Source organism: Helobdella robusta (genome assembly GCF_000326865.2).
Source record: "Helobdella robusta unplaced genomic scaffold HELROscaffold_27, whole genome shotgun sequence".
NCBI classification, from domain to species: domain Eukaryota; kingdom Metazoa; phylum Annelida; class Clitellata; order Rhynchobdellida; family Glossiphoniidae; genus Helobdella; species Helobdella robusta.
The window spans coordinates 394,749-411,725 of record NW_008704392.1 but is presented as its reverse complement, the minus strand read 5'-3'; the positions used below and the strand labels follow the sequence as shown (position 1 = coordinate 411,725).

The window sequence follows — 16,977 nt, the reverse complement described above, 5'->3', positions numbered from 1 at the left end:
TCATTTTTCTCATTTGCCGCGTTCAATCATTGAAGAAATACTCTAAATTATGTTCTTGTCATGATTTCTCTTCAAGAATTTTTTTTTCATTTGGTCTTCATGACTCTGAATTTTTTATTTGGTTAAAAAAGAGGAAAAACTATTATTTTTATTAGCAACACCACTCATTTTTTGTCTCTCTCTCTCTCTTTTCTTTTTTCTTTCTCTCGTTTAGTTAGACTTTCTTTCTTCTCTTTTTCTCTCTCTCTTTCTCTTTCTCTTTCTTTTTTTTCTATTTTTTCTGTCAATAAATTTATTTATGTAAGCATCATCAATCAAGAAACTGTTCAAATATTAACATTCGGTCATCCAACCAATCAATCAATCAATCAATGAAGGAATGAAATGAATGCATAAATGAAAGAAAGAAAGATCAAACACACGAATGAATGAAAGATAGAATACGAATGAAAAAAAGAATAAGCGGTTCAATAGTTTGACAGATGATCAAAGACGTTCACATATATTATCTCTGATTAATTTTTTAAAGAAAATGTTTGTGTATGTGTCTATGTATGTATGTATGTACGAATGTATGTATGTATGTATGTTTGTACATACGTACGTATGTATGTATGTATGTATGTATGTATGTATGAACCCGTTTTGATGAACAAGCCATGGTTAGGCATGCAATCGTTTCCGAGTTCAACTTTTATCTATGTCCCTGGTCTCGCACAGTCAGGTATCTAGCAGCTCCATCCAGAATGCAAAATGAATTAAATTTTTGTAATAAAAGTGAAAGAGTTTGTTTTAAATAATTGCCTTCGTTAGGATCACCCGTTATATTAACTATTTTTCTTGTTAATTCGTTAATAAATAATGATGTGTGCTTATCTGTTGGTCCGAACGTTTCAATGCAAATGGGTTGAAATATTTTGCTTAAATTGTTTAATGAAACGTATTTTTCATTTTTGAAATTGGACGCTTTAAGGGCAGAAGTGCCCGCCTCAACTGAAGTGTAGCCGATATATCGGTCAGCCATAGTCCCAAGCCAGGGACCGTCCCTGAGCCCGTGAGGTGATAGTGTAACCATCAGGTCTAAAGGCTCCTTCCTCTATCAAACCCATGGGTTTTTTTATAACCGGGATACCAGCCTTTTGAAAACATCGTACCAGGTATTCGTTGACAGCCGTATGTCTGGCTTGTCTTCCAGGACCTAGACGACAAGAAAGGCTATGGTATCCAAGTTCATCAACCCTTGTCCCACATGCGCATTCGTATTCGGTGACGAACTGTGCTCCGAGTCTCAAACCAAGGCTCACGCGAACACAGGAGTCATCCAATCTAGTGCCGCAGGAGGTGTTGGGTAGCGCTCTCAACCAGGCGGAGCCCAACTCACTTTTGACAGCCATAATTCTAGCCTTGTCAAAAGTAGAGCCATTCAGTTGCAGCATTCGATCAACTGATCTATTAGACAGGGGGCGATCCAGTGTTTTTGCGAGGGGTTTTCGAGCGCAACCACATCTCCGTTGGTGGCGCGCCACATGTCGTATACTTGCATTCTGAAGTTATCGACATAAATCCCATCCCTCGGCAACATCAGATCCTGGAGGGCCACCGTGGCAGCAGCAGAAGCCAAAAAGGCAGAAGGTGCCAGCATGTATGTATGTATGTATGTATGTATGTATGTATGTATGTATGTATGTATGTATGTATGTATGTATGTATGTATGTATGTATGTATGTATGTATGTATGTATGTATATATGTATGTATGTATGTATGTATGTATGTATGTATGTATGTATGTATGTGTGTATGTATGTATGTATGTATGTATGTATGTATGTATGTATGTATGTATGTATGTATGTATGTATGTATGTATGTATGTTATCACCGCTAACAACAACAACATCATCTCAATCATCCTCATCATAATCATGATCCTTTTCCTGTCACGTGTTCAGAATCCCGACGTTTTGATTGATGGAGATGGAGAATGAAAAGTCCGAGAATTTGAACTTGATGCACGATAACCGTATAAAAAAAGAGAGAGAGGAAAGATAGAGAAAGAAAGAGGAAGAGACGAATAACAAAATATAAAAAAGAAAAAAGCATATTGGTTGAAAGAAGAATGGAAAAAATGTAGGAATGAAAAACGATAACCCAACTTTATTTTTCTTTCTCTTTCTTTCTCTCTTTCTTTTTCTTTTTCTTTGTTTTTCTCTTTTTCTTTCTCTCTCTCTCTCTCTCTCTCTCTCTCTCTCACATAATCATCATCAGCATGGCAAAACCTAACCATTATTTGGTGCTCTTAGGCATTCATTTGCAGGTCTGGCTGCTGTTCAGCCTTCAGTTCAAATCAGTAAATAAAAATACAAGTACTAACATGGTCATTCATTCATTCAGTTTCCCAATTATTCATTTGTTTGTTCGTTCATTCATTCAGTCACTCATTCATTCATTCATTCATTTATCCATTCATTTTTTGATCGTCGTTCGTTGGTTTGTTTATTCATTCGATCTTTCGTTCATTCGTTTGTTTGAACTTCGTTCACTCATTTATTAATTAATTATTTCGTTCGTTTGTTATTTGTTCAATCATTCAATCATTCTTTCTTTCTTTCATTCATTCGTTCATTCATAAACTTTCTTTAATCTGATGATGTATAGTAATCTAATGACGGTCATTAATAAAGCGATTGCAGAAATATAAAAATATTACCACATCTATTACTACTATTACTACTGCTACTACTACTACTACTTCTGCTTCTGCTACTACTACTATTACTACTATTACTACTGCTACTACTACTACTACTTCTGCTGCTGCTACTACTACTACTACTACTACTACTACTACTACTACTACTACTACTACTACTACTACTACTACTACTGCTAATACTTCTTCACTGGGGGCAGTTAAAGTTTTTTGTCCACATCATGCGGAAGGAAAGAATGGAAAATCTAACAACTACTGGAAAGATTGCAGGGAGAAGAGGTCGCGGTCAACAACAAACAACATTCGTGAAGTCCTCGTGTCACTTGTTGAATATCACCACATTTCAATTCTTACAAAGTGTTAAAGATCGGGTTTTGTGGAGGTCGAGGGTCGCCAATGTCCCGAAAAAATAGAGCACAAAAATGAAAGAAGAGTTGTTTCCAAATGAATTTCAGCGGAAGTAGATAATGCTGTAATGAATGAGTGGTCATGGAATGTTGTCTTGTAATGTAATGAATATACTTTTTTGTACGGTGAATGAATGGATAAATGAACCAACGAACGACTAAACGAACGAACGAATGAACGAACCAACAAATGAATGAATGATTGAACGAATGGATAATAATTGAATGAATGAATGACGAGATGAAGATCGAATGAATGAATACATACCTTGAGAACTTAAATAATGCTCATTTGAATATTTTATGAAAACGGAAAATTTTTAAAATATGATCTCAGTAATTTTTTTCTCAAAAATTAAAAAAATACAAGAATGAAAAACAATAAAAAAAAAGCAAAAAGAATGAAACAGAGAGAAAGAGAGAGAAAGAGAGAGAGTATAAAAGAGATAAAAAAAAAGAATGTTTTTCACAACATTTACTCATATTAATAATTCAAACAATTATGAATCTTCTCCAGATTAATGTCGAATTTTTCTGGGAAACTTTTCAAAAGAAGTTTCTTCAAAATATTACCTCTCAAGGAGAAATGATATGTAAGCAAAGTACGTGACGAGAATGTGTTATGTGTATATATTATACATATGTACGTGTGTGTGTGTGTGTGTGTGTGCGTACGTGTATGTGTATATGTGTGTGTGTATGTACGTGTATGTACGTGTATGTGTGTGTATGTGTGAATTTTTTATTCATCTATGTGTGTATGTATGTTTGTGAGCATTTCTTTACGCTACCATGTGTTAAAGTTCACCAATCTCTATTGAATTGCTTCTAAGTGCTGTCGTGAAAGTTCTCCACTCACGAGTTCTTCACTCAACAAAACACATGTGCCCACACAGTTTTGTATAAATTTGATTGTGCTTGTACAAAACACATGTGCTCACACAATTTCGTGTAAATGTGTTTGTGCCTACTTGAAACTCTACATAAGAGGTGTCGGAAAGTTATTGAAAGTATAAGAATAAGCACAATAGCTAGTCGAGTAATTTAAAAGTAATTTTTTGTGTTTTACCATTATTATTATTAGTAGTAGTAGTAATAATGTTTTTAAAATCAGTATTTTTATTTTTAACAATCTATTTCGGGTTTGAACGCACGATGTCCCAAACAGCTCATCCCATGTCATGCTTTCCTTTGATTCACCTGCTGATGTATTTACTGAGAAAACAATGTGAGAGGAGACTTGAATGTGAAAAAAAATGAAAATGTTGAAACGATTCAATCTTTGGCCAAGAGCCCGCGGAAAAAATATGAAAAATTTGAAATTGAAAACAGCTCAGTAGCTCGCAGAGAGCCAGCGGACAAAATTTCTATTTGCATGTATGTATGTGAGTGTATGTGTGTTTGTGTTTGTATATGTGTGTGTGTGTGTGTGTGTGTAGATGTGGTTTTTTTGCGGCATTTATTGCGGATTTTACGGCTGGCACTGACTGAAAACTGATTATAACGAACGAAATTGGCATTTATGATGACGTTGAAGACGATATTATAAAGGACGATGCTGATGACGATCTTGATGATGACAACCTTGATGATGATGACGATGAAGACGACGACATCAACAACTACAAAACAGTGGCAATAATGGCGACAGTATAATCATCTGAATTACTATAAACGTACATCAAGAACGAAATGGCTTCCTACGCTGTTCTTGAAAAAAAAATACAAAAAAATAACAAACAAAGAACGAAAAGACAAAGAACAGAAAATATAAAAAATTTGTAAATTGATATAATAGCTTGGTGTCATTATCGCTAACGCGTCATTTTGCACGTCCGGTGATTTTTGAATTGAAAAAAATTTTTTTTTATTATTTTTTTTTATTTTTTTTTTTATTATATTTTATTCATTGATATTTCAAATTTTCTTACGACTCATGTAACAATTGTCCTGTCAATTGGTAGCGGATTAATTGCAAAAAATCCTCAAAAGATCTGCGAAAAATTTGAGAAAACTTCGAGAAAGCATTGTAAAAAGTTGGACAAAACATTTTCGAAAAATTGCGAAAAATTTGACAAAAAATCTGCAAAAAAGGCTGATAAAATTGCAATAAAAAAGACACAAAAGAAACAAAAACCTTCTTGCATCGCCTAAAAAAACGCTATGGTGGCATAAATTAGCAGTTGTGCATTCAAAATGAGGTCAGAGCAAAATTAAAATTAGGTCAAGGGTCATTTCTATGTCAAATGTTTGTATGGGTTAAGTTGATCTCGTCGGTTATTAAGTTAAAAAATGGAATTGCTCGGCGCGGATCAAAGAACTCAGGCTGATTTTATTTTAAGACTCGACCGGTTTTATGTTTTTACTTGTGTATGTGTGTGTTTATGTGTGCGTGCGTGTGTGTGTGTGTTTATGTGTGCGTGCGTGTGTGTGTGTGTTTATGTGTGTGTGCGTGTGTGTGTGTGTTTATGTGTGCGTGCGTGTGTGTGAGTCTGCTTGGTCAGAAAAGTGGATAGATATGTGTATCCGACAAAAAACATTATGCAAACATTTTTTAAGAAAAGAAAGAAAAGTGAATGAACAACAAATAAGAGCCAAAGAGAAATAGAAAGAGAAAGAAAACGAAAAAGAGAGAACGAGAGGAACAAAGTAAGAGAGAAAAAGAAAGAGAGAGAATATAAAATTATAGCGAAGAATTAAGCAAAACAAAAAAATTATGGTAGAGAGCGGATTGTTATTCATGACTAGGTGAAAAAAATTATTTGAATGACAAAAACAAGCAAGTGCAGTGAGAAAAATGTAAAAACATAAAAACAGATGAAAAGCTAGAGAGAGAGAAACAGCGAAAAAAGAATGAAAGAGAGAGAGAGAGAGAGAGAGAGAGAGAGAGAGAAAATGAAATATAGATAAAAAGTGCGCATACTTGTTTTCATGGTCAAGCAGGAGAAGAGAGATAGAGAGAGAGACAAGAGAAAAAGAAAGGAAGAGTGAGAGAGAGAGAAAGAAAGAAAAAGATAAAGATGAAAAGATAGAAATCTGCGCTAGAAAGTGAGGAGAAAAATAATGAGGATAATAAAAAAATTTTTCACTCGTGTTCAAGGATTACGTACGATCACTTTTTTTGAAGTGAATGAATATCACGTTACCACGGCACGAGTAAGTAAATGAATGAGTGAGTGAGTGAGTGAGTGAGTGAACGAATGAAGTTACGATCGAATGAACAAACCAATGAATGAATGAAAGAATTTCTAACTATAAATGTTTAATGTTCAGTAGAGCGATTGGGTTAGAAAAACGTGATAGAAAGAAATCTCTTGCATTAAAACCCGGTGACTTCAACAGCAATGCCAGGCACCTTAACCATTGAGCAATCTCACCGCCAATTGGCTTTTATAATATAATTCATATCTTCAAATAAAAATTTTATTTCGAGTTTTAATAAATATTATTGCCCTTTAAGTGTTCAAATTACATATTCTCATCTGGTTTTCCAGTCATTTCAGGGTAGATGTTTATGTTTGTTTTTGTTCGTTCGTTCATTCGTTCATTCGTTCGTTCGTATGTATGTAAGTACATATGTATGTATGTACGTATGTATGTGTGATTAAAAATGGAAAATTTTTATTAACAATGGCCCGGTGGAAATGAGTTCAGGGATTTTAATTAAAACTTCATCTGGAAAGATTTGATTTGAAAAAAGTTATTATGTCTGTTCAGAGGGAGGGAGAGAGACAAGAAAGACAAAGAGACAGAGAAAGAGCGAAAGAAAGAGAGAAAGAAAAAAAGACAAAGAGAAAAAGGAAAGAAAGAGAGAGAAAGAGAGAGAGAGAGAAAGAAAGGACGAGTTGGATATTTCATATTCCGTATGTTGATCTCTCTATTTTGAGAAAGGAAGGAGAGAGAGAAAGAAAGAGAGAGAGAGAGAGAAAGTGAGTTGGATATTCTATATTTCTTCGTTGATATCTCTGTCTCTAGTTTATTATTTTCAATTATTATTATTTGTGGTTGTTGTCGTTGTGGATGTTATTTTTGAATTTGTTTTTTTTTGGATAGCATTACTTTTTTAGTAATGTCGACCCTTTTTTAATAAACTTGCAATGATTGATCGGTTCGTGTCTTTGTGTGTGTGTGTGTGTGTGTGTGTGTGTGCATGCACATATGATGAATGTTTGTATGTTTGTATGTAGGTATGTAAATATGTGTATATATATATATATATATATATTTGTATGTTTGTACTAGCAAACCAATCAACCAACCAACCATTAAATCAATCAACTTGTTCAATTCAATTCATTTCAGTTAACTATTCAATCTAGCAGGCAAGCGCACGTGCGATAGTTTATTCATTCATTTTTTTTATCCATCTACCCATCCATCTATCTGTTTGTCTTTCATTCATTCATTCATTCATTCATTCATTCATTCATTCATTCATTCATTCATTCATTCATTCATTCATTCATTCATTCATTCATTCATTCATTCATTCATTCATTCATTCATTCATTCATTCATTCATTCATTCATTCATTCATTCATTCGTTCATTCATTCATTCATTCATTCATTCATTCATTTATTCATTCATTCATTCATTCATTCATTCATTCATTCATTCATTCATTCATTCATTCATTCAATCAGTCAACTAATCAAACAATCACTTTTTTATTTCAGATAAGTTGAACGTGGAAAATAAACCTATTGTTTACATTTTTTTCCATCGTTAGTCACGTGGTCTTGCCAGAAGTCGCTAATGGCCATGGCGGGAACTGCATTTTCATGTTAATGGAAAGTTTATGAAGATGATAATGATGTTGTTGTAGGTGATAATGATGATGACGACGATGATGACGATGATGATGATAGCAACAACGATAATAAAATTATCATAAAGTAAGTAAAAAGTAAAAAAAAAAATCTACAGATTTATTACGAACCAAAGATCTAAAATGTATTGCTTAAAAGTAAATTCCATTCGTGTCCCACCAAAAAATCAAACAATAAACAACAACAAAGAACTTAAAAACTCCGAACAATAAATCCAATTAAATCGGAAAAAGTATGGCCACATAAATAATAATAACAATAATAATAATAACAACAACACGAAGAAGAATAAGATAAAACATTAAAAATAAAGTTTATGGTTGTTAAAAACATGACCAATGAATTTAATTATGTGATATATGCCTAGGTTTTAAGGGGTATGAAATTTTTATAAGTAGGATATTGTTGTTGTTGATGTTGATGATGATGTTGTTGTTGTTGCTGCTGTTGTTGATGTTGTTGTGGTTGTTGATGTTGTTGTGGTTGTTGTTGTTGTTATGGTGGTTGATGTTGTTGTTGATGTTGTTGTTGATGTTGATGTTGTTGTTATGGTTGTTGTTGTTGTTGTTGTTGTTGTAGTGATTCATACCTCGTCTGTTTTCTTCACCAGTCGGCAATGAGCATCATCAAACAGTTTAACAACGGCAGAGGGTGTCGCTGTTAAATTAGTCCAACCAGGCTTCTTTTTAGACCTCTAATCTACCCCTCAGATTTGTCAGCGACACGCACCGAGTCCAAAATACGCTCCGTATCTTCATCTTCCGTGCCACAATATAGTCTAAATGTAGTTGATTCAAACAAACCGATCCTTTTTATGTAGCTTCTCAAACCAAGATGATGCCCTGTTTGAAATCTACTCGGATTTGTTCGTTCTGCTTTATCAAAAGAGTCTTATATTTTTGGTTTATATTTATTTCTTATATTTTGGTTACACCCGTCTCATTTATTATTTTCATTTAAACAGCATTTGGACATTTAAACGGTTTTACATCTTGGGTGAATTATTTTCCTTTTTCTACATAGTTCACTTGTTAGTATATTACGCAACCTATTTAGATTTGTCAGTGTGTTCTCAACTTTTTATTTTGCTTTTTTCGCTTCGTTATCCGACCAGTCGTGACCTTCAATAGCAATGTGACCATATTATCATCATTTGTCTATCGTTTATGAGTGCATCATTCAGAAGTTTGTTTTGTTGTTGTTGTGGTTGTTGTTGTAGTTGTTGTTGTTGTTGTTTTTGTTGTTGTTTGCTGTTGTAGTCGTTGTTGTTGTAGTTGTTGTTATGGTTGTTGTTGTTGCTGCTGTTGTTGTTACATTATTAGTTGCTTATAAAGCCGCTAACATTTTTTTTAAACGGGTGAAAGATGAAATTAAAAATATTCATAATTATGACAAGAACAACAACAACAACAACAACAACAGCAACAACAACAACGATAATAATTCTAACCGTGGGGATTTCTCCGTTTAATCACAGCAGATGCTCCCTCACACATTAATCCTATTTGCATTCACTGAGAAGAAACATTTCATAATTTGTTTAATAATTTATCTAGTTCTTTTTAGAAATAATAACAAATAATAATGTTACTAATAATAATGAAATAATAATGATGCTAAAAATAATAAAAATAATAGTTATAACAAATTTTTTTTTTATTAAAATCAAATCATTATACAGTAAAAACGCAATTTTAAAGTGGACCAGTTCGCAAGCAGTTTGTCAAAAATGTAGTTTTGCAAAAGGAGAAATCTCAAAATTAAGGAGGAGATTGGCTGGGAGTGAGTGACCAAGAGATTTGCAGCGAGTGTCATTTTAAGCGGTACGAAGTGCATGTATGTTTGTATGTATGTATGTATGTATGTAAGTAAGTATGTATGTATGTATGTATGTATGTATGTATGTATGTATGTATGTATGTATGTATGTATGTATGTATGTATGTATGTATGTATGTACGTATGTATGTATGTATGTATGTATGTATGTATGTATGTATGTATGTATGTATGTATGTATGTACGTACGTACGTACGTATGTATGTATGTATGTATGTATGTATGTATGTATGTATGTATGTACGTACGTACGTATGTATATATGTATGTATGTTTGTATGTATGCGTGCGTAAGTAAAATTACACTATCAACGTATATCTGACAATTAAATAAGTTAAAAAACTAATAATGATTTAGATTAATAATATAAAAGTACACTTCTACTGCAACTACTACTACTACTACTACTGCTACTACTACTACTACTACTACTACTACTACTACTACTACTACTATTACTACTATTACTACTGTTGTAGTAGTTATAGTCGTGATAAAACTTAGAAGGTGCCTGAAAAAATATCCATCTTTCTTTTTCGGGCTCATATATAAAGTTAAAAAAGAAAGAAAAACATCAAAAAACGAAAATGTAAAAACAAAGGAAACCTAATTTCAAAATGCCTAGCATCGTTCTGACGTCATAAATTTCACACGTGACGTCAGCGGTGCCGCTGGTCAAAGACCACAGATAGATAGAGGGATTGTTGACAGCAGGCGATGTACCTACATAACGGCCAACACTAACATTCTGTTATTTTAAAGTGTCAAACTATAATAAGTACGGCAAACTTTTTCAATAGAAATGAAAGCAAATAAAATTACTGTCTTCAGAGTAGCGACTACAATCATGGAAGACCCCTTACACACGCGGATGAATTATATCCAATAATCTTCCGAAATATTAAGGCCAGGGAAAGCAATTTAGACAGAAAAAGTATCAATAAACTACGAAAATTGGACAAAAAACAGATAGAAGGATTGACTAAGCCAGTATGGTGAAAACGGATGTGGCGGACGTAATATGAAAGAGTAGACGAAACTTCTAACTTGGGTTCGTGGTTGATTTTTAATTGCAAATACGTTGTTTCAAGGAGAGATCCTCTAAACGGTGATGGCAGTGATGATGGCGATGAAGATGGCGATGATGATATTAATATGAATAATAATGAGGAGAAGAAGAAGAAGAAGAATATCATAAATCACATCTTCATCGATGTTATATCATCATTGTTGGGAGTGTCATTGGTACAAAATTAATGGATGCACTGTAATAATGTTTGAAAGCTTTTTTTTAATAATAATATTAGTGTTGTTACTTTTATTATTGATAGTAGTAATGGTGGTAGTAGTAGTAGTAGTAGTAGTAGTAGTAGTAGTAGTAGTAGTAGTAGTAGTAGTAATAGTAGTAGTAGCAGCAGCAGCAGTAGTAGTAGTAGCAGTACTGATAGTAGTAGCAGCAGCGGTAGTAGTATAAATACACTACTACTACTAATACTTAAATATAAACATTCAGACTCCCAACGAGAAAAGAAGTTAAATTCTTCAATTTATTTCTCTTCAAACTCATGATGAACATAATTTTGAAGTTTAAAAGAAATATTTAATAATTTAAAACTTCACACCAGGAGTTTTAAGTCGAGAGTTACGGCTGGAATATAAATTTAATTCCGTTTTAAGCATTTTTGTGAAACCTTGAAAATTTCAAAAATTAAAAATTCCTAATTTTAAATTAAATTAAAAACAAAATGAACTGAAACTTGAATGAATCCAAATAGATCACTAACTAGCAAGTACAAATGCTGTTGAGTTGTTTATGCTATCTATATATGTATACACGCGCGTGTGTGTGTGTTTGTGTGTGTTTATGTTTGTTTGTTTGTGTGTGTGTGTGTGCGTGCGGGCACATGTTTCATTAGACAGTAAAACAAGTGGAAAATGTTATTAGCCTAACCTACCCCTGGACATATAAAAATATTTTAATTGTTGATGTGGTTGTTGATGCTGTTGAATGATTGAATGATTTAATGGATGAATGGATGGATGCATGGATAGATGCATGGATGGATGCACGGATGAATGAATGAATGGATGATTGAGTGAATGAATGAATAAATAAACGAACGAACGAAAGAAGGAACAAACGAACGAATGAATGTTAAAAAAGTAGCGCTCTTTTACAACATCATTAAATTTCCTCAGATTCTTCTCGAAAAATAATTTTAAAAATAATTAATATTTTCTCAGAAATAATAAAGAATTTTATATTTATATATGATTATATATAGTTTTTGGTTACACGGAAGTGATCATTATAGCAATTTCGTGTAATATCGAAACTTATCCAAAAATTTTGAAGAAAAAGCAATTCAGAAAGGCAAATTGACGAAATGGAAGAGAAGAAAAAGTAAGCTTTCAAATTTTCAAAGATATCGAATGTAAATCTCTACCTAATACTCTTAAAATTACTCAGTTCGTACGGCGAAACACACCACACACATCACACACACACACCACACACACACACACACACCAACTTATAAGCAGATCTACATATTCACACTTATGTCCTTCCAAATATAGAACCGCAACCTACAACTGCGAAAATTAAAAATAATCCGTTGAAGTTTAACCAAAGATATCATTCAAAATTTAGTGCATTCGTTTATCCATTCTAGCTTAGATTACTGCAACAGCCCATTTCATGGTTTGCCAGAAAAATGGTTATCCGTCCTTCAGTCAACTCAGAATCTGGCAGCTAAGATCGTGGTTGGGTTGGGGCAAAAATGTATGACCATGTTGGCTCGATATTCAGAGGACTGCACTGGTTGACGATCGAAAAAAAACTGCGTTAAGATATCGACAATCAACAGTTCAAATGTATGAAGGGAATGGCGCCAGTTTATTTGAAAGAAATGTATGCGCCGATAACAACTGGCTTCTAGATCAGTCTGCTTAAGGTCTGATGATAGGAATTTGTTAGGTGTGCCACAAACCAATTTGAGAATGGTGACGAAAGGTTTCTCAGTATGTGGACCAACGGGATGGAATAGTCTACCAAGTTAGCCAAGACAGACCGAACTGACAAAAAGATCATACAAGAAATTACTGAAATCATTTTTATTTTTGTTTTAAAGATTTAGTTCATTGTAGCAGTACAGCCGTTCTTGATTTCATTTGATTTTAACGTTTTTAGTTTCTTGTCTCTGTAATGTAGCAATGTATCTTTCTTCGCTTTTGAGAAACATTGTTGTTTGTAGTCAGAGCGCTATACAAATTTTTGAATAAAATTAATAATACATACATACATATACACACACACACACGCACGCACGCACGCACAAACATACATACGCACAGACAGACATAGAGTAAAAAGCATCAATTTCATGCCATATCGCGAGAAGCTAAAGTATTTTACTGCTTCAATTTTTGACATTTTCTGTTTTTTGTCGCCTAAATAAGTACACACATACATGCACAAATTTGCAAAGGTACGTTTGTCTGTATTCGGTATGTTTTTTTTGTATGTTTTTTGTATGTTTCTATTTTTGTATGTTTCTATTGTTTTTGTATGTGTGTGTATGTACTCTTTTCTCTCCAGCATGCTGTTAGGTAATTAGATGTAGTGCAAAACATATGTTACAAGCGTTGCGAAACAAAATTACTACTAGCAACATCTTTCTGTCTTTTTTTCATTCGATCTCTCTCTCTTTTTCTTTCTTTCTCTCTTTTTCTCTCACTTTCTCTCCCTCATTTACATGCATTCCGTAAAGAAAGTTTTTATTTTCCAAACTCATTTTTCATCCATTCATTCACTCGTTCATCCATTCATTCATTCACTCGTTCATTCGTTCGTTCATTCATTCATTCATTCATTCATTCATTCATTCATTCATTCATTCATTTATTCGTTCATTCATTCATTCATTCATTCACTCAATCATTCAGTCATTTTTCTATATAAAGGTACGTTTTAAATTAGGACTACTACTACTACTACTACTACCGCTATCAGTAGTAATAGAAGTAATAGAAGTAGTAAGTGGTAGTAGTAGTTGTATTGGCAGTAGTAGTAGTACTAACAGTAGTAGCAGTCGTAGCTGCAGTAGTAGTAGTAATAAATATAGATAGCAATTTTAGGTCTCAGTGATTGATGATTTACGAAGACCAAAGAAGTATATTCGAAGCATGCAATCTATAAAAAACCTATGCAAATATGAAATGGACATATATATTACTACCATTATACATCTACTACTACTACTACTTCTGCTACTACTACTATTACTTCTACTACTTCTACTTCTACTACTACTTACTTGCTAATACCATTAATTGTATTTATTTCTACTATTATAGAATGATTACAAAGAAAAAATATATTTTATACTACTACTATTACTAATACCATTGTCACTAACGCTGCTACTATTACTACTACAGCTACCACTACCACTGCAGCTACCACTACTACTACTACTACCACTGCAGCTACCACTACTTTTACTGCTACTGCTGCTACTGCCACTAGAAGTAGTAGTTTAACTGATGTTCTAAAACACGAACAGCAATGTTAAAATCTGTTGTTGGGATTTGTCGGATAATAACCCCGGCCATCAGAATTATTATTATTAATATCGTTGTTATTATTATTACTATTATTTTTGTTATTATTACTATTGTTATTATTATTATCATTATTATTATTATTTTTGATGTTATTTCCATTATAATTATTGCTCTCATAATCGTCATCATAATCTCCATCGTAACGCTTCTACTACTACTACCACTTCTGCAACTACTATTGCCGCTTCTACGACTACAACCACTGATTACTACTACTACTACAACTAATGCTAATAGAATAACTTTTTCTATTATTACTATTGCTGTTTCTTATTTATAATGCTTCTGCTGCTAGTACTACTACTACTACTACTAATACCACTACGGCTGCTTCTACTCTATTGCTGCTGCTGCTGCTGCTACTACTACTACTGTTACTGCTACTACACAACCCCCAGTCCAATAAAACTTCGATTCAATTACAGTGCATTTAACCAGCGTTATGGCTTAGCTGTGTGTAAAATCTTATCTTAATATATGCGTGTGTGTTTGTGTGTGTGCGTATGTGTGTGTGTGTGTGTGTGTGTGTGTGTGTGTGTGTGGGTGGGTGGGTGGGTGGGTGGGTGGTGTGCTCTTAACCCATTTCCGTTTCGTCGTAAACTTCGGTGACGTCAAATTTTTATGACGCTTTCATGGGATTTAGGAGAGAGTCTTCCGGCATAAATAAACATCAGTTTATAGAAAGGATAATGACCCCAAAGTTAGTGTTTGTATGTGCGTGAGTATATATATCTGTGTGTGTTTGTGTGTGTGTGTGTGTTATGTACATCCATCCGAACATTACCCGGAAGTTTATGTTGAAACAAGCCAAACAAACGCACGTGACGGTCATCGTAATAACACCGGAAGTGTCTCGTGATACGCAGATGTAAACAAAGATACAAAATATAGAAATGTAATAAACATAGAATCATATGTAAATACGCGCATATAAATGGAATGAAAATAGCTAGAGTGAGATTGTTTTTTTTTTTTGTTAATGTTTTATCGTTTGTATTTATATGTATGTACGTATGTGTACGTGGATGTATGTGTGTGTACATGTGTGTACGTGTGTGTATGTGTGCGTACGTGCGTGTACATGTGTATGTGTCTGTGTGTGTGTGTTTAGAAGAAGAAACAAAAGTTTTAATTGGCTAATTAAAATTAGTACATGTTTGTTAACCTTTCAATTTAACATCAGTGGCTTTTTATTCTAAATTTTATTTTATTTATTCTTTATTTAATTTCACAAGAAATTTATTATTATTTTATTTTTTAGTTTTTAATATGTTTTTTATTCTTCATAACATTTCTAAAATATCTTACAATTAAACATCATTCGGTTAAAATACATGTTGAAAGTTTCTTTTAGTCAGGAGTACGTGTCTAAAAAACCTTAGAGAATAAAATTCAAACGTTTTTGCTTTGTTTATTGTTTTCTGCGGTATTTGGGTATTGTTCAGTATTGTTCTGTATTTTTTTAAATTTTCTTGTATTTTCCAAAATCTAGTACACTTACTGGCTAACACAAACAACCAATCATCAAGGCATAGAGCTGTGTTTGTTTCCTAACTTGACTAGCTTTGCATAGGAGATCAGACTTAACGATGTTCAGCTTTCAATGACTCAACTGAATCTACTGATTTTGAAGTATAAGGAGTCGGTTAATTATCGGAAATAAGTTTTTTTCAAATGTTGAATGAAGTGACATCTAAATAGCCGTAAAAATGAAAATGAATTGTTTATGTGGCCATTTTATTGTGAGTGTAAATTCGACTGTAAGATTTTTTTCTTCTTTACATAAACTATAAATAGTTTATTCAATTATATTTTTATTTATTATAAATATTTATTCAGTGAAATGAATTATTTTTAAAGTTTATCGTTAAATTTGCGAAAAACCGAAATCAGGGACAGGATTTAAATTGGCAGACGTATTACGGGAGTAAAGCACACGCGCGAGTTGCAAATTTTCAAAAGGACAATTAGTTTTTCTCACTATTTTTTCTCTAACTCTTTTTTTATTTTTATCCATTCTGATCTTTTTATTTTCTGATACTTTTTCTTCTCTCTCTTTTTCTCTGTTTCTCTCTCTCTCTCTCTTTCTTTTAAAGCCAAACTTGACCGAATGGATTTGTTTTTCAGCTTATCACAAGCAGCTTATATTTTTTTTACTCTTCTCTTCTTCTTTCTCTCCCTTTCTCTCTCTCTCTCTCTTTCTCTCTTTCTCTCTCTCTCTCTCTCTGTGTCTTTTCTTTTCCCTCTTTGTCATTATTTCCTTTTTTTCCTATCCTCTTAGCTTTTACTTCTCCTTACTTTTCTCTCCCACTCTCTCTTTCCCTTCCTCCTTTTCCTCCTTCTCTCTCTCTCTCTCTCTCTCTCTCTCTTTTTCTCGGCAAAGTAGTAGTTGTTATCTCATTAAAGTTTTGTTAAAGCACTAGGAACATTTGAAGCAAAAAATTTTTCGTTGAGATTTTGCAGGCTTTGTTATTCACATAAATTTGCAAAGTTAACAATATGCGTACACACCACACACACACACACACACACACACAACACACACACACACATTG

At 33.2% G+C, this 16,977-nt stretch overlaps 1 protein-coding gene across 1 annotated transcript in view; it reads right to left on the bottom strand.

Annotated features, from left to right (window-relative positions):
• Positions 1-1,075, bottom strand: part of HELRODRAFT_173575 (hypothetical protein) — a gene marked incomplete at both ends in the record, with an annotated part of 4,780 nt that extends 3,705 nt beyond the window's left edge. Inside the window, one exon of the mRNA XM_009020190.1 lies at positions 891-1,075. Within this exon, the coding sequence (XP_009018438.1) occupies positions 891-1,075 (185 nt within the window). The remainder of the gene's footprint in view (positions 1-890) is intronic.
• Between the last annotated feature and the right edge of the window lie 15,902 nt (positions 1,076-16,977).